Source organism: Juglans regia, chromosome 8 (assembly GCF_001411555.2).
Source record: "Juglans regia cultivar Chandler chromosome 8, Walnut 2.0, whole genome shotgun sequence".
NCBI lineage: Eukaryota > Viridiplantae > Streptophyta > Magnoliopsida > Fagales > Juglandaceae > Juglans > Juglans regia.
In genome coordinates this window covers 20,079,074-20,097,992 of record NC_049908.1, presented here as the reverse complement: position 1 = coordinate 20,097,992, position 18,919 = coordinate 20,079,074, and the positions used below count along the sequence as shown (strand labels likewise).

Here is an 18,919-nt window from a genome sequence, read left to right as displayed (position 1 = left end):
TTCTGGTGGGAATGAATGAAGAAGGACATAGCAGAGTTTATGAACAAGTGTTCTATCTGTAGATTAGTAAAAGCAGAACATTAGAAGCCAGGTGAATTGCAATCACTGCCAATCTCGGAATGAAAATGGGAGGATATCTCGATGGATTTTGTAGTGGGTTTTCCAACTCAGCCGGAAATAATACTATCTAGGTGATAGTTGATCGTCTGATGAAAAGGGCTAATTTTATACCCATCAAGAATACAGATTCTCTAGAAAGATTGACGATAACTTATATAACAGAAATTGTCAAATTACATGGAGTGCCTAAGACGATTGTGTCAGATAGAGACCCTCGTTTTACGTCACGATTCTAGCAAAGTTTGTAGGATTTGATAGGCTCTAGTTTGAAGTTCAGTAGTGCATACCATCCGCAAACAGGCGGCCTGTGTTTTGCATCATGAAGGGAATTGGGAGAAGCAACTACCTCTGTTAGAGTTTGCTACAACAATAGTTTCTAGGCCACCATACAAATGACACCATATGAAGCCTTGTATGGTAGAAAGTGTAGATCGCCGTTGTATTGGGACGAAGTAGGGGAAAGTAAAGTGGTTGGACCAGAAGTCTTGCAAGAGATAAAGGACCAAGTCCACCTGATTAGAGAAATGATGAAAACAACACAGAGTCGACAGAAGAGCTACGCTGATAATTGAAGGAGGAGTATAGATTTTGAAGTTGGAGATTAGGTCTATGTGAAGGTATCTCCTATGAGAGGAGTAAGCCGCTTCAGAGTGAAAGGCAAGTTAAGTCTGAGATACGTGGGACTCTATGAGATAGTGGAGAAAGTGGGAGCAGTTGCGTATCGTTTGGAGTTGCCAACTGAGTTCCAAGAAATTCACAATGTTTTCCACGTGTCTTCTTTAAAGAAAAGTTTTGGGAATCAAACACAAGTAGTGGTGGATCCCGATAGTATCCATTCGCAATCCAACCTAACCTATGATGAAAAGCTGATCCAGATCATTGACTGGAAAGATAAAGAGTTGTGGAACCGTAAGATCCCATTGGTCAAACTACTTTGGCAAAATCATAATGTTCAAGAGGTGACTTGGGAGAAAGAAGTCGATATGCGAGCCAAGTACCCTCAGTTATTTGACACCTAAATTCAATCTTGTAGAGTTGTTTTGGTTTCAGCTTAGTCGATATTTTGTGGTTCACTTGTATGAGACTGACTAGACCAATTGTTGTACTTCATTATTTGGATATCAATATGTGTCCATTTTAGAATGTGGTAGACCATTCTTCAATGTGCATGTCGTAGATTATTTCTCCATCTTGATTGTATTCTTTTGCAGTTCCTTGGCACGACAACGCAAGACCGCTAAAAAATATACCCTTTTTGCACAACGAGTGCATGAAATGCGAGAGGAACGTCGTAGGATACGACTTGCTCAATTGCATAAGGAAGTAAATGCGTATTGGCAATAAATGAATGCTTAGAGCACCACCGTACGCACATTTTAGATATTGATAGTAATGGAATGGGTTACGAGAGGAGAGCATTACCTCATGAGGAGCATTACCCGCCACTTCACCTGACTACATGGTTGGACAGGGATAACTTCAGAGCTAGGATGACACATGACCAAGCAGAGTCCAGTAGGGTAGCAGAAGAGCATGCTGTAGCCGCCAACGCCGAGCCCGCAACATCAGGCTCATCCATGTCATCCACTCACTGAGATGTTTACTGGTTGAAGGTTAGGAACCCGAGAGTGACGATGAAGAAGTCATGCAGCTTCACGACCCAGGTTACTACAGCAATATGGCATACGATTCAGAGAATGATGCGTTCTACTACTTACTGCAGCAAGACATGCCGATGGACATCGATGCACCACCACCAGATCCGACCAATGACGAGGCGTCCAGTGATGGATAGTAGGTTGGTAAGCAACATCTCTTCCTTAATTTGATGTTTGTACTTGTGTCGGTTTCGGGGATGAAATCTTTTTTTTAGGGAAGGTTGTAACAACCCGCTAGAAACTCATTGGTGAAATTTCTATTGGCTTTAGAAATCTCGTAAAAACTCTATAAGTTTTTATGAATCAACCAATCGCATAGGTTTTAGTCTTTCAACATAGTTAGTGTTATCACTCACTATGATGCCAGAAGTGTGATTTTAATTATGGTCTGCACCATTAGAATTAGTTGATCATTTGGGATTTTATGGTGCAATAAGTCCATTTTCATATTTTCGGGCGAAACGCCTGTTTGAAACTGTGAAATTATTTTTAAGGATACTTCGGGGTTGAATTTCGGTAAACGATTTTCACTATAAGTTAATATGAATATTTAAGACTTTTCATTACTAAGTTTATTATATACTTTTTTGGAGTGAATAATAATCTCGATAAGCAAACGAAATGCAGTATTTTAAAAATTACAGTGTGGAATGTCCAAATTAGATTAGAGAAGTTTTATTTAGACACTTGGCAAGATCTTAGCCACACATAGTGGATAATATTAGACACTTGGCACCATGAAGAACGTTTGATGGATTTAAAGGAATCAAGGTGTGAAATCATGCCACCTAAATAAAAATTATATTCCATCCGACCACTCAAATTGTGCCAAACCAAATAGGATTTACACTCTAGTAAAACCCTATATGGTTGGAATCCAACTGAGAACCCAAAAGTATAGTTGAAACTGAAATCCTAAATGATTTTATACAAACCCTAAAGTTGACCTCCAAACGCTAATTGAATCGGTTTCTAATATTGTGTTTAATCACTTGATTAAATTTCTTTCATATGCTATTAATCTTTCAAATTTATGTTATGACATCATTATCCAACCCTTTTAACCTTGGATATTTGATTAGGCTAAGACAAATTGGATTTGGGCTTGATAGCAACCCAAACCATCTTAAAACTCGAAATTGAGGCCCATTTGGTTTAGGCCCATTAAGGCCCACGCATTTGGCCACCTCAGCATTGCTTCTTGGCTAAATAATTACACCCCCACATGGATGACATATTTGCTCAAGAGGGCTTAGAAGGTACTTGAAGTGAAGGACTACAAGGTCACCTCACTCTTTTCATTCTACACTCCACTAAGAAGAAATATCTTGGGTTGATTTTTGTATATTATATTGTGATAAGTGTTATTTTTATATGATTTTTATACTCTTTTATTTATGAAAAGTGTCATTTTCCCTTCAATACAATTGATTTTATTTTATTTCTACATATTTTTATTTATTTTCTTGGATTCGAAGGAATGAGAAAATTTAGTGCAAAAGGAGAGTATTTTGGTACAAAAGAAGAGACTACGGATCTAGACTAATGAGAGGCAGCAAGATCTGAAGAAAGCCGATGAGGTTTGGGTGAGGAGTCTTGTCCTGTGGGTAGCAAAGAGATTTCTCTCGCCTAAAGGCGAGAAGACTACCTCTCGGAAGGCGAGGAAACTCACAACTAGAAGGCACAACCCGAATGTGTGAAGATTTGGAGACAAGGCTCTAGGTGGTTAGATTGGATGACTAGTCTAAATGACCGAGTTAAAAGACCAACCTAAACAAAATTGTGGATAACAACTAGAAACGGCGAGAAGAGTCGTTCATCCCGGTTGGGAGTATTTCCACTCAGTAGGCGAGGAGAGGGCTGATGGTCTTTGTGACCTCCACACCAGTTATATTCAGCGCACACAACATCTACTTTGTGGGATAATTCATCCCGACCGGGATCAATTTGCTGCTAACCACCAAATCCAAGTTCTGCAATCAATCTGTTGGCGACCAAATCCTTCCGAGCTCCGCAATTCAAGCTCCATATCACTGAATCTTCCATTTTAGATAATCATGTTATTCTTGGGATAATTTCTTTTATGTTAACATTTATCTTTAGAAACTATTTTCTAGATCTTTAGGCTAGATTGTAAAAGCAGTTATCTTGTTTCTAGATTTGAATTTCAACATCTATTTAATCTCAACTTGTGGGATGAATAGAGGAGAGTTCTGAATCGGAGTCGAGAGTTTTTATGTTTTAGAGTCTGAGACAAAATTTGGAGTTCCAGAATTTATTCTTTAAGTGTTCTTTCAAGAATGCGGAACTGGTGGGCAGAGGCGATAGCCGCATGCTTCATCAACCGAGTTCAACGAAGAACACCAGTTTTATTATTTTTCTTTTCAATTCCATTATGAACTAATTCTATTTTCTAGAACTTTGATGTAGCCTAGCATTGAACACATAGTTTATATTTCAAGTTATTTTATTTTCAATATTTTCATGATTTATTGTTTATTCCTTATTCTTAATGTTTACAATTTTCTAGCTAACTATTGTTCGATCTTTTGGATTGCGAGAAGTGATTTGATATTAAAGCTCTAAGACTAAGAATCATTAGTTGAGCGAAAGGAAAGATCCTTTACCGCAACCAGTGTGGTTTTCAAGAAAAGTCCAAACAACTTAATGAGTCTCCAATTAGTTAAATTCACATAGAGATATGGAGTTATTAGTTGGAGATATGTTTGGTATTTTTCAAGAGAAAATATTAAATAATTAAGGAATTTTTATCATCAATATAGGATAATTGGGATTCTATAAAAAAAGAAGAATAAATTATGTGGGATTTCCTATGTGAAGTTAAATGCTCTAGATCTATTCTTATTATTTTTAAAATCTTAATTGTAATGTTCTTTTTTTCAGTTTAGTTTAGATAAAACATTCTTCAAATTTTGATTTTCCAAATAGTAATTAATTTAGTCAATTTCAATACTCAATAGTCAATTTCGATAACCATTTTCTTTAGAACACTTTATTACTTGTTATAATTATGTGCACTTGCAGATATATTTTTATGGGAATAAGGTTTTGGCGCCATTGCTGGGGAATAATTATTTGTTATTGATATTGATACTAGTTAGATTTTTACTACTTTGGATTTTATTTTGTTTGTTTAAATTAGATTTCAGTTTGTTTTTTTTTTTTTCTTCCAGGAATTAGAAGTGCATGCGCCGATCTAAATTATTAAAGCATACACTTTTTGATCCCAAGATTGAAAGAACCTTACGTTGGATCAAAAAAAGAGAAAAAGAAAGAGGTCGCCGCATCTGAGATTAATATGGCTGACAAAGAGCACAAGGCGTTAAGAGATTATGGGATGCCCTCGATCAATGGGGTAACGTCTAGTATAAGTCGGACAGCTATACATGCCAATAACTTCGAGATCAAGCCGGCCATCATTCAAATGATCCAACAAACCGTCCAATTTTGCGGGGCTATCACAAGAGGATCCTAATGTCCATATTGTAAATTTTCTAGAAATTTGTAATAATTTTAAACATAACGGGGTGACAGATGATGTGATCCGATTGAGTTTTTTATTGCCCGGCATCATCACCACCTGAGAGGAGTTGGCACAAAAACTTTTAGCAAAGTATTTTCCTTTGGCGAAGACAATGAAATTAAGGAATGATATCACTACCTTCGTCCAATTTGAGGGTGAATCATTATATGAGGCATGGGAGAGATACAAGGACTTATTGCGTAAGAGTCCACATCACTACCTCCCTGCTGGGCTTCAAGTACACACATTTTACAATGGTTTGGGACCCACAAACCAACCTATGGTTGATGCGGCCGCGGGAGGAGCATTAATGAGTAAGACCCATGAAACCGCATATAGACTTCTAGAAGAATTGACATCCAATAATTATCAATGATCTGCAGAGAGAGCAATGCCAAGAAAGGCGGCTGGAGTTTTTGAACTTGAGTCTATGTCTGCAATTGCGACTCAATTGGCAAATCTATCCAAACAAATAGGGAAAATGAACGTTAATGATATTCAAACTAATGTTGTTTGTGATCATTGTGTAGGAAATCATTCAAGTGTAGATTGTTAAGTGGGGAGTCCTTTTGTCCAACCGAGTCATGAACAGGCCCATTACGTGTCCAATTTCCAATTTCAAAATAATCCTTATTCAAACATGTTCAATCCCGGATGGACAATCACCCTAATTTTTCATGGAGTAATAACCAAGTTCTGGCTAGACCATTTCAACAGTTTCTACAGCAAGAGAAGAAGCCAACACTTGAGGATATGTTTATGCAGTACATGCAAAAGACTGATATGGCAATGCAAAAGGCTGATATGGTGATCCAAAAAAACTCGGCTTCAATCTGCAATCTTGAGGCAAAAATCGGTCAGCTCTCAAACATGCTTACTGAGAGGACATCAGGGACTTTACCGAGCAACAATGTGACCAATCCGAAGGAACATGTCAAAGCCATAACATTGAGAAGTGGGTGGACATATAACCAGTCGGTAAATACCAAGCGAGACGTTGAAGCTGCCAAAAATGTGGAGTCCGAGAAGAAGGAAATTGAGTATGTGGTGAAAGAAGGAGACCGGTAGGCAATCAACCAGCAAGCTGAGAAGACTAGAGAAAATAAAGGGGCTACAAAATCCAAGAAATCCATGGAGTTTATTTTTGAAACTTATTCTCCTTCAATTTATGATCCACTAATTCATTTTTCGTAGAGATTAAGAAAAAATAAGATTGATAATTAGTTTTCTAAATTTTTGAGTATATTTAAACAACTGCATATATATTCCTCTCATTGAAATTTTAGAGCAAATGCCTAAATATGCAAAATTTTTGAAAGATATATTATCAAACAAGTGGAAGTTGGAGGAGCATGAGACTGTGATGTTGACCGAGGAGAGCAGTACAATTTTACAAAAGAAGTTGCCGCCTAAGTTGAAAGATTCGGGAAGTTTCACAATCCCCCTTTCACTATAGGAAATTCTGATTTTGATATAAGTTTTATGCGACTTAGGGGCAAGTATTAATCTAATGTCTCTATCTGTTTTCAGAAAATTAGGCCTTGGAGAAGTTAAGCCGACCACCATCTCTCTACAATTGGCAGATAGATCTATTAAATACTCAAGATGACTCATTGAGGATGTGCTGGTGAAAGTTGATAAGTTCAGCTTCTCGGTTGACTTCATTTTTCTTGATATGGAGGAGGATGAGGAGATTCCTTTGATACTGGACTGACATTTCCTGTGACGGGAAAAACTTTAATTGATGTCCAGAAAGGGAAGCTCGTTTTGAGGGTCGGCGAAGAGCAAGTCACGTTTGACGTGTTTAAATCTATGGAATTGCCCTCCGAGGTATATTCTTGTTTTCAAATAAGCAATCGAGACATGGTCAAGGCCAACAAGACGTATGGAGCTGAATTTTCAAAACTGTCACTCAAGGTATGTCTTACTCACTCTACGTCTATTGAATCCAAAGATGAAAAGGTTAAAGAGTGTGAGAGATATTTGGAAGCTACACCTTCCTTTTCTCCTTCAATAAAACCAAAAGTGGAAGAGCTAAGCTCATCTCAGCCGAGGTCACCAAGTAAGGAACTACCTAAGCTTGAATTCAAACCGCTTCCATCAAATTTAAGATACACCTTCTTAGGCCAGGAATCTACTTTTTTCAGTCATTATTAACAGTTCTTTGAGTGATGTAGAGGAAAAGAAGTTGTTGAGAGTCTTGCAAGAACACAAAATGGCCTTGGGTTAGACCATCTCAGACATCAAAGGAATTAGTCCTTCAATTTGCATGCACAAGATTTTAATGGAGGATAATTTTAAACCGATTGTCCAACCTTAGAGGAGACTGAACCCATTTATGCAAGAAGTAGTGCATACAGAAGTATTAAAGCTTTTAAATGCCGGGATTATTTATCCAATCTCAAATAATGCATGGATAAGTTTAGTGCAAGTTGTCCCGAAGAAATGAGGGATAACCGTGATCAAGAATGACAACAATGAACTCATACCGACGAGGATGGTCACAGGATGACAAATATGCATAGACTATTGAAAATTGAATGATGCAACTCAAAAAGACCATTTCCCTTACCGTTTGTTGATCAAATGCTAGAAAAACTTGCTGGCCACGCCTACTACTATTTTCTAGATGGATATTCTAGTTACAATCAAATAGCCATTGCACCCGAGGATCAAGAGAAAACCACTTTCACCTGTCCTTATAGCACTTTTGCATGTAGGCACATGTCTTTTGGTCTTTGCAATGCGCTAGCTACTTTTTAAAGATGCATGATGTTCATCTTGATTCTTCTTGGATATGGTGGAAAAGGTTTTAGAAGTCTTCATGGATGACTTCTCGATTTTTTGTCACTCTTTTGATAACTACTTATCTAATTTATCTTTGGTTTTGTAGAGATGCAAGGAGACAAATCTTGTTTTAATTTGAGAAAAATGCCACTTCATGGTCAAGGAGGGAATAATGCTCGACCATCGCATTTCCTTCAAGGGAATTGAGGTCGACCGAGCAAAGATAGAAGTTATTGACAAACTCCCACCACTGACCAATGTGAAGGGCGTGAGGAGCTTCTTGGGTCACGCTGGGTTCTATTGTTGATTTATCTAGGATTTTTTCTAAATTACTAAGCCTCTTTGCACTCTGTTGATTAAAGATACTCGGTTTGAATTTTTTGATGAATGCTTGCATGCTATTGAAACATTAAAAAAGAAATTAATTTCAGCCCCTATCATTGTATCACTGGATTGGAATTTATCTTTTGAATTAATGTGGGGCAAAAAAAGATAAACTTTTTCATGTTATTTATTATGCAAGTCAGACCTTAACAGGAGCTCAACTTAATTATGCTACTACTGAAAAAGAATTGTTAGCAGTTGTGTTTGCCTTTGAAAAATTTCATTCTTATTTGGTAGGTTCAAAGGTGGTCATCTACACCGATCACTTAGCTCTTAAATACTTGTTGTCGAAGAGGAATGTCAAACCAAGACTGTTAAGATGGATTATGCTACTACAAGAGTTTGATTTGGAAATAAGAGATAAGAAATGTATCAAGAATGTAGTGGCCAACCACTTATCTCGCCTTGAGCTTGAAGAGGCAACTGACGAGGAGAATTTTCCAATTAATGAGACATTCTCGAACGAGCAATGAATGGTCATACAAGTTGTTCCATAGTATGCCGACATGGTAAATTATTTGATGTCCAGAATTCTACAAGTCGAGATGACATATCAGCAAAAGAAGAAGTTCTTCTCTGACTTGAAATATTATTTTTGGGGGAACATTTTCTATATCGGCACTGCACAGACCAGATAATCAGGAGAAGTTTGCCCGAGGAAGAGATTGAGAGCATACTTTGGAAGCAGGCGGCCACTTTGGTGAGCAAAAATAGCAATGAAAGTTTTACAATGTGGCTTTTATTGGCAGACTATTTTCAAAAACTCTTTTAATTTTGTTAATTTTTGTAATCATTGTCAAAGGGTTGGCAACATTTCTAGAAAACATGAGATGACTTTAAACAATATTTTAGTGATTGAATTATTTGATGTTTAGGGTATAAATTTCATGGGTCCTTTTCCATCCTCATATTCTAACAAATTTATTTTGGTTGCTGTAGATTATGTCTCTAAATAGGTAGAAGATGTTGCCTTGCCAACCAATGATGTGAGGGTCATAGTGAATTTCCTGTGAAAGAACATTTTTTTTTCGATTTGGCACTCCGAGAGCCATAATCAGTGATGGCGGGAAGCATTTTTGCAATCGCCAATTTGAAGCACTACTGACTAAATATGGCATTACCCAACACATGGCGACACCATACCATCCTCAAACGAGCGGCAGGTTGGGGTGTCTAATCGGGAGCTGAAGCACATACTGGAGAAGACCGTGAGTGGCTCTCGGACCGACTGGGCGAGAATGTTAGATTATGCGCTATGGGCCTATCGGACATCATTCAAAATACCGATCAGGATTTCACCCTATCGGCACGTTTATGGAAAAGCCTGTCATCTACCCTTGGAGCAAGAACACAAAGCCTATTGGGTGACGAGCACTGAACTTGATTTACAAGCGGCTGGAGAGAAGAGAATATTGCAGATCAACGAGATGGATGAGTTACACAATTATGCTTATGAGAATGCTCGGATTTATTAAGATAAAACGAAAAGCTGGCACGATAAGCATATTTTGAGAAGGGAATTCGAAGTTGAGCAGAAGTTTTATTATTTAACTCAAGACTTTGACTCTTCCCGAGAAAATTGCACTCTTGGTGGTCGGGACCATTTGTGGTGACCCGTGTCTTTCCCTATGGGGCGATTGAAGTCCATCACGAGACAAAAGACACATTTAAAGTAAATTGACAGAGACTAAAACCCTATATAGATGGAGCCTTTAACTCAGAAAAGTGTTTCATCGATTTCGCCAGTAATAAATGATGAGAGGATAATGTCTAGTTATAGATTTTAAATAAAGCGCTTTTAGGAGGCAACCCCAAGTTTTTTATTTATTTTATTTTATTAAGTTTTATTTTTGTTTAATATTATTCTTTTTATTTCATCTTGCATGAATGAAAAGGCGATGAGATCTCCAAGGAGTACACGGCTGCACCTTCAAGAAAAATATTCAATTAGAAGAACAAAAAAAAAATCAGGGAGCATCTCTTACTTTCTCTCATTTTTTGCTTTAATTGGGAACAATGTGATATTTAAGTTTGGGGAAAATGATATTATTTTATTTATTTTAAAAATAATAATAAAATAATAATAATAATAATAATAATAATAAGATGATGATGACGATGATGATAAAAACAGTATGGTTTGATTAATAAAAAAAGCTTATGATAAAAATATGATTGAAATTGATTATAATTTTTAGGAAAAATTCTCATTGCTTAAGTCTAGTTGTTAATTTTTTACTTGATTTTACTTAATTTGATATTTCCTATATTCAATAATATCTCTTATGATCATTAATTGTTTTGAGTACCTAGAGAAATTTTATGTAAATGTTGTGAATTTGTATGGTTTCAACTTACTCTAGAACTTGTTTGCTTACATTCGAGACGAAATGCTAGACAGAATATTACTGGGGAAATGATTAAGACATTATTTGGACCGATTGAGCCTTTCGAGCTTACATGTTTATTCTCTTTATTTCTAGTAGCCCATTTGAGCTTTATTAAAATATATTTTGGTCTTATATTCTTCTTTCTTGTAAACCTCATATTCTCTACCCTACTTGAGCTTAAACATTGATATCCTTACATTTCAAAAGAACTAAATTTATACAAAGTCACAGACTCACAAGAGCATGAAAGGCAAGAGAGGTAGAAGGTCTACAAGTAAAACAATGATAGTAATATTATCAAGATCATAAGTTTGGGAGTGTGAAAAGTCAACTCATCTACTGTGTGGCTAAGAAGAAAAGGCCGACAAGAGTCATCCACAAAGGCGGTCGAAAAGGTATGGAATATTTCCAGAAAAAAACAAAAAGAAGAAGAAGAAAAATCCGATCTGCCGAATAGAGGAATAAAGAGAGAGGTACTTAAAAGTACAGTAAAAAGAGGTATGTTGAGAGATTTACAATGATTGAGAATAAATGCTTGTGTTAGAAGTGAGAATGTTCTATTTATTCTGTTGATGTTCAAACTTAAGTTCTCTTGCTTTATTTGAATCCTATATTTTCTTTGTAGCCCTTACCCTAGCCTTACATTACAAGCTTAATAAAGACCTATTGATTCCTGGTGATAGCTTTTGTTCTACATTAGTGAAGAGTGATTTGAAAAGCAAGCCTATGAAATTTTTAGAGATCCATTATTTATTTACTTGTTTGTATAAAACTATCCGGGGAACTAATAATGAAGTGAGAATGATGGGTATGCATGAATATGGGATGGATAATGCGGTGTAATTGAGTTTTGAATTAACTTTTGAACTTGAGTGATCTTGAGTGATTCGTTTGAATTAAAGATTTTAAACAATTTTTTAGGCAATAAATTTTATGAATCAAACTAATGCTTGTTTTAATTGTCTTTTCTTTTCTTCTTTGCTTGAGGGTGAGCCAAGTTTAAGTTTGGGGTATTTGAGAAGTGTTATTTTTATATGATTTTTATTACTCTTTTATTTATTAAAAGTGTCATTTTCCCTTCAATACTATTGATTTTATTTTATTTCTACATATTTTATTTATTTTCTGGGATTTGAATGAACGAAAAGATTTAGTACAAAATGAGAGTATTTTGATACAAAAGAAGAGACTACAGATCTAGACTGATGAAAGGCAGTGAGATCTGAAGAGAGCCGATGAGATTTGAACGAGGAGCCTTATCCCATGGGTAGCAGAGAGATTTATCTCGTTCAAAGGCGAGAAGACTTACCTCTTGATAGGCAATGAAACTCGCAAACAGAAGGCGCGAAGATTTGGTGACAAGGCTCTAGGTGGTTAGATTGGGCGACAAGTCTAAAAGATCAACCTAAATGACATCGTGGGCAACAACTAGAAAAGGTGAGAGGAGTCTTCATCCTAGTCAGGATCTTTCCACTCGGTAGGCGAGGAGAGGGCCGTGTGGTCTTTGTGACCTCCACGCCTGTTCATTTGTAACCTTCACGCTAGTTATATTCAGCCTACACGACATCTACTCGGTGTGATAATTCATCACAACCGGGATCAATCTACTATTGACCACCAAATCCGAGTTCAACAATCAATCTGTTGGCGACTAAATCCTTCCGAGCTCTGCAATTCAAGCCACATATCACTGAATCTTCCATTTTAGATAATCTCGTTGTTCTTAGGATAATTTCTTTTATGTTAACATTTATCTTTAGAAACTATTTTCCATATCTTTATGCTAGATTGTAGTCGCAATTATCTTCTTTCCATATTTGAATTTCAACATCTGTTTAATCTCAACTTATGGGATGAATAGATGAGAGTTCTGAATCGAAGTTGAGAGTTTTTATATTTTAGAGTCTGAGTGTGAGTTTAGAATTCCAGAATTTATTATTTAAATGTTCTTTCAAGAAGGTAGAGCTGGAGGGTAGAGACGTATGCTTCATCAACCGACTTCAATGAAGAAGACTAGTTTTATTCTTTTTCTTTTCAATTCCATTATGAACTAATTTATTCTCTAGAGTTTTAATATAGCCTAGCATTGAACACATAGTTTATATTCCAAGTTATTTTATTTTCAATATTTTCATGATTGAGTGTTTATTCCTTGTTCTTAAGGCTTACAATTTTCTAGCTAACTGTTATTAGATCTTTTGGATTGCAATGAGACCAAGATGTAATTTCTTATTAAAACTCTATGATTAAACACCATTAGTTGAGCGAAAGCAGAGATAGTTTATCACGACTAGTGTGATTTTCAAGAAAAATCCAAAGAACTTAATGAGTCTCCAATTAGTTAAATAAATGAAGAATAAGTTGTGTGGGATTTGTTAGGTGAAGTCAAATGCTCTAGATCTATTCTTATTATTTTTAAAATCTTAATTTTAATGTTTTTTTCTTCAGTTTAATTTAGATAAACCATTCTTCAAATTTTGGTTTTCCAAATAGTAATTAATTTAGTCAATTTCAATACTGAATAGTATAACTATTCCATGTGGATTTGATAATCGTTTTCTTTAAAACACTTTACTACTTGTTATGATTTTATGCACTTGCAGATATATCTTTATGCGAACAAGTTTTTGGCACCGTTTTTGGGCAATAATTATTTGTTATTGATATTGATACTAGCTAGATTGAAAGAATACACTTTTCGATTTCGAGATTGAAAGAACTTTACGTCAGATCAATAAAGAGAAAAAGAAATAGGTCACCGCATCTGTAGTTAATATGACCGACCAGGAGCACAAGACATTATGAGACAATGCGATGCCCTCGGTCAATGGGGCAACGTCTAATATAAGGCGGCCAGCTATACAAGCTAATAACTTCGAGATTTAGACAGCCATCATTCAATTGATCCAACAAACTGTCCAGTTTTGAAGGGTTGTCACAAGAGGATCCTAAAGTCCATATTGTAAATTTCTTAGAAATTTATGATAATTTTAAACACAACGGAATGATAGATGATGCGATCCGATTGAAACTTTCATTTTTCACTCAGGGAAAAAGCAAAAGTTTGGTTGAATTCTTTGCCGCCCGGCATCATCACCACCTGGGAGGAGTTGGCACAAAAAATTTTAGCAAAGTGTTTCCCTCTAGCCAAGATAGTAAAATTAAGTAATGATATCACTACCTTCGCCCAATTTGAGACTGAATCATTATATGAGGCATGAGAGAGATATAAGGACTTATTGCGCAAGTGTCCACATCACGACCTCCTTGCCTAGCTTCAAGTACAGACATTTTTCAATGGTTTAGGACCCAGAAATAGATCTATGGTTGATGCGGCTGCGGGAGGAGCATTAATGAGTAAGACCCATGAAGTCGCATATGGACTTCTAGAAGAATTGGCACCCAACAATTATCAATAGTCTGCGGAGAGAGCAATGCCAAGAAAGGCGGCTGGAGTTTTTGAACTTGACTCTATGTTCGCAATTGCGGCTTAATTTGCAAATCTATCCAAACAAATAGGTAAAATGAACGTTAATGCTATTCAAACTAATGTTGTTTGTGATCATTGCGTAGGAAATCATTCAAGTGTAGATTGTCAAGTGAGGAATCCTTTTGTCCAACGGAGTCATGAACAAGCCCAATATGTGTCCAATTTCCAACGTCAAAATAATCCTAATTCAAACACGTTCAATCCCGGATGGAGAAATCACCATAATTTTTCTTGGAGTAATAACCAAGTGCCGGCTAGACCACTTCAACAGTTTCCACAGCAAGAGAAGAAGCCGACACTTGAGGATATGTTCATGCAGTACATGCAAAAGACTGATATTATAATGCAAAAGGTTGATATGGTGACCCAAGACAACTCGGCTTCAATCCGCAATCTTGAGGCACAAATCGGTCAGCTCTCAAACATACTTTCTGAGAGACAACAGGGACTTTACTGAGTAACATTGTGACCAATCCGAATGAACATGCCAAAGCCATAACATTAAGAAGTGGGCGAACACATGACTAGTTAGTAAATACCGAGCAAGATGCAGAAGGTACCGAAAATGTGGAGTTCGAGAAGAAAGAAATTGAGTACGAGGTGAAAGAAGGAGATTGAGAGGCGACCAACTAGCAAGCTAAGAAGACTTGAGAAAATAAAGGGACTGCAAAACCCAAGAAATCCAGAGAGTTTATTTCTGAAACTTATTCTCCTTCAATTTATGATCCACCACTTCCTTTTCCGCAGTGATTAAGAAAAAATAAGGTTGATAATCAGTTCTCTAAATTTTTTAGTATATTTAAACAACTGCATATTAATATTCTTCTCATTGAAGTTTTAGAGCAAATGCCTAAATATGCAAAAATTTTTAAGGATATATTGTCAAACAAGCAAAAGTTGGAGGAGCATGAGACTGTGATGCTGGCTGACGAGAGCATTGTAATTTTACAAAAGAAGTTGCCGTCTAAGTTGAAAGATCCAGGGAGTTTCCTGATCCCTTGCACTATAGGAAATTCCTATTTTGATAAAACTTTATGCGACTTAGGAGCAAATATTAATCTAATGCCTCTTTCTATTTTCAAGAAATTAGGTCTTGGAGAAGCAAAGCCGACCACCATCTCTCTACAGTTGGCGAAAACTAGGGGCAAGTGTTAGAATGAAATAATATCCTAGTGAAACTCTTTTGTTCACGCTGGAATGTCTAAATCGGTGTGAAATTTCATGAGTTGACAAAATACTGTCAACAGATAGCGAGCGAGGCCTAGCTAACTGGTCACCAAAGCGCACCAGGCACTAACGCCGATGGAGCCACATTTCAGTTCTCATGGGGCCCACAGTCAGTGTGGCGCATGAAGTATGGGGTCCACAGTGATTATGGCACATACAATGCATTCATAACTGGTGCAGATACCTGTGTTGTGATGCAGTAATCGGCAGAGACACATGGTAAGGGACCCATGTTGCACCCATAAAGTTAAGTTTAATTAGTTAATGAATAAGATTCCAAGTTCGTGTTAAGTCAAGTCTCAGATCAAGTTCATATTAAGTCAAGTCTCAAATCAAGTTCATGTTAAGTTAAGTCTCAGATCAAGTTCATGTCAAGTCAAGTCTTAGATCAAGTCCATGTCAAGCAAGTCAAGTTCAATTCATGTTTCAGTTTAAGTCATGTCAGTTATGCTATGTTGTATGTAAAATTATGTTATGCTTACTTCTGATTTTGATTATGCATTCATGTTTTTACTGTCATGCATGCATTGTTAACCTGTGTGGAGGTTTTCTGTTAACTTACTGAGATTTGTAATCAAATTTCATTGTGGTATTCTCAACTACCATTCCTTCTGAATGGTGGATCTTGTTACAAGATCTGAAGGAGAGCCAATAATCGATCAACTGAAAACGGTCGACTAAGTGACGGTATGACTTTGATGATAATATAGTAGTTAATTTAAATTACTACTTGTACTATGGAGATGAATCTCTAGTACTCTTTTGATCACAACCATTTTTTATTAGCGTTGTGATCTCAGTTGTTTAGTATGTCATTATGTATGAAGTATGTTTTTAAGTATTTGGTATATTTTCAGTTTGGTTCATAGTATTGCTAAAAAAAAAATTATCTGCTGCGAATATTACATAATACTATATATATGTTAGGAATATTACATCTTATATACCATGAACGAGGGGCAAGTAACCTTGTGCTGCATGTCTTGACGCTTCAAATGTTCGTCCGATCCCAAACGGAATTTGGGGGCGTCACAGTAGGTATTGTATGTATATTCCATGAAATGAAATGATGAGATTTTATGTTTTATGTTATGAAATGATGTTTTATGAAATGATATGGGTTAATGAATGAAAAGAATGAAAATGAAAGAAATGAGAGGAATGAATGAAAGGAAAGGAAATGATTGAAAAGAAATGAATGTTTTAATGTATAAAGCTACGTAACGGCCATGACTAATTGAATGAATGATGGTACCAATGAATTCGGAAAATTGCAATGTCGGGTAAGTGGTATTGGTAGTGCACCCAGTGCTGCCCCCTGAGAGGGATTACCAACCCATGACCACAGGCGGAATCGGGTCCAAAAGACCGCTAACCCCAACACACGGGGTGTAACAGTGTGTACCGGTCAAATAAAAAGTGATAAGAATAATTGGATGTATGAAATGTTTTAGTTTTATGAAGGAATGGACAAGGTTGAAAATTTTTTGAGTAATGAAAATCTTTTTAAAAGAAAAATCCCAACTTGTAATGTTTTTAAAGAAAAAAAAATGTTTTATGTAAAATATGTATCTGAATGAGAAATGCATGAATGAAATGTATGTTAGTATATTTTTACAGTATGAAGTAATGTCTACTGAGTATTTGACTCATTGTATTTTATGTGTGCCCCACCCAAGATTGAAATGAGGATGAAACATCAGGACAGACACGGCCCAAGGAAGAGGTGCAGAAGCCTAGGCATTTTTGTAATGCATGAAACCGGTTTTGTAAAAGGGCTTTATATTTTTAATTAAATTAATTACGCTGCAAAACACTCTTTTAGATTTAAAAAGCAAATTTCAATTTTTAACTATGCAATCTATTATATCCTAGGAAGGGAAAGAAAAGTTTAGTAATTTCCGTCTCATTTTCTAAAACTGTTTATTAAAGCCCCACCACAAAGACGGGTGTTAGACGACCCTACTTAAAAAATTAAACCAGCAAAAGGATTCAAAAATCCGGAACTAAGCCATAAAAATACTCCTCAAAGATGATTTCATTCAAACATTCTCATAAAAAAGACACCCAAATCAACAGAGAACAAAACAGATTCAATAGAGAGAGAAGAAAACAAACCCAAAAGGCTAGTGGTAGTTTCTGTCAAAGGTGGTGATAAACGTCAAGACAAGAGAGCAACAGTGGTGGTCTGGCGATACTGTAGTAGCTAGGGTTTCAACAAGAGAGAGAGAGGGAGAGAGAAGGGGGTTAACTTTCGGCTCGGGTATGTCACTTATTATTATGAAGGAAAAATGATGTCATTTTGGTTTATCCAGATCGAAACCCACAACCAATAACCGGGTTTCAGACCAGGCCGGGTTTTTTCTCGGCCCTGATGAATAGTCCACTCTCCCTCTATATATATGTTTACACTGAAGATTGTCTATTGTTGCAATTTCTCAGCCACCCGTGGCCACTCTGCCTATCTATTGCGCTTCATCATGTCATGGCATCTCCTCTCCATTGCTCATCAAAATTTTGAGTCAATGTGATATCAAGTTTTTCCACTCAATTTGTTTTGAATTTTATTATTAGAGAAATTATATTTACATGCATGAGTGTGCAAATGCCGCAAAATATTTTTGAAAAAATGAGTAAATACAAGACACACATGAAAAAAATAAATTTTTTAATAGTGAACCACAATCTTTTCCAAAAGAATTGTGCGGTGGTTGCGTACTCCACGACTACATCTAACATTACTCTTATTATTAATGAACATTGCTGTTTAATTCTAGTATTGATCCAGTTGTGATAGGTTTTCAACTTTGGGATGAATTTCAAATTTTGAGATTAATTTTGGATTTTATGGGTTTGGTTTGTGCACAATCATTTGTAGATCAATTAGTGTTATAGAGAACTAATTAAATGAGAATCAAAATGGGCCAGCTTGTGGTACATACATCTGATTATTGTTGTGTAATGATTTGGAACGTTATTTTACTAATAAAATCTCAGGCCAAACTTTACTAATAAAACATTGTGGAGCACTGGAGATTAGTCCCAAAATGCTCAAGCCCAGCCCGCAACTAGGGCCCCAAGTCTTTAGAAGGTTGCCCAACCCACCACTAAGGTTGTGTTTGGTTGTTAAACCAAACTCAACTCATATCAAACTAATCATTGATGGAACCTACTACTTTTCCAACTTTCCATAAAAAGGTTAACTCATCTCAACTTACTTCATACATTTTAACCTAGAAAGTGAAACTTATCTTAACCTAAAAAAGTTCAACTCATCTCAATGTGTAACGCCCCAATAGAATACCAAAACCACATGGCC

The 18,919-nt window shown here is 36.3% G+C and overlaps 1 protein-coding gene and 2 non-coding genes across 3 annotated transcripts; 1 reads left to right on the top strand and 2 right to left on the bottom strand.

Annotated features, from left to right (window-relative positions):
• The first annotated feature begins 746 nt into the window (after positions 1 to 746).
• On the top strand, positions 747 to 1,139 carry LOC108991295. Its single transcript, XM_018965477.1, has one exon. The coding sequence runs from the start codon at positions 747 to 749 to the stop codon at positions 1,137 to 1,139; it is 393 nt and encodes a 130-aa protein (XP_018821022.1).
• Positions 1,140 to 5,437: 4,298 nt separating this feature from the next.
• Positions 5,438 to 5,544, bottom strand: LOC118349348. The gene has a single exon (XR_004802318.1). It is a non-coding gene; the product is annotated as a small nucleolar RNA R71 (small nucleolar RNA).
• Positions 5,545 to 14,041: 8,497 nt separating this feature from the next.
• On the bottom strand, positions 14,042 to 14,148 carry LOC118349354. The gene has a single exon (XR_004802324.1). It is a non-coding gene; the product is annotated as a small nucleolar RNA R71 (small nucleolar RNA).
• Between the last annotated feature and the right edge of the window lie 4,771 nt (positions 14,149 to 18,919).

Bases quoted from the DNA above. Each gene is read 5' to 3' on its own strand.
- LOC108991295 (XM_018965477.1), top strand. From the start codon at position 747: ATGAGAGGAGTAAGCCGCTTCAGAGTGAAAGGCAAGTTAAGTCTGAGA.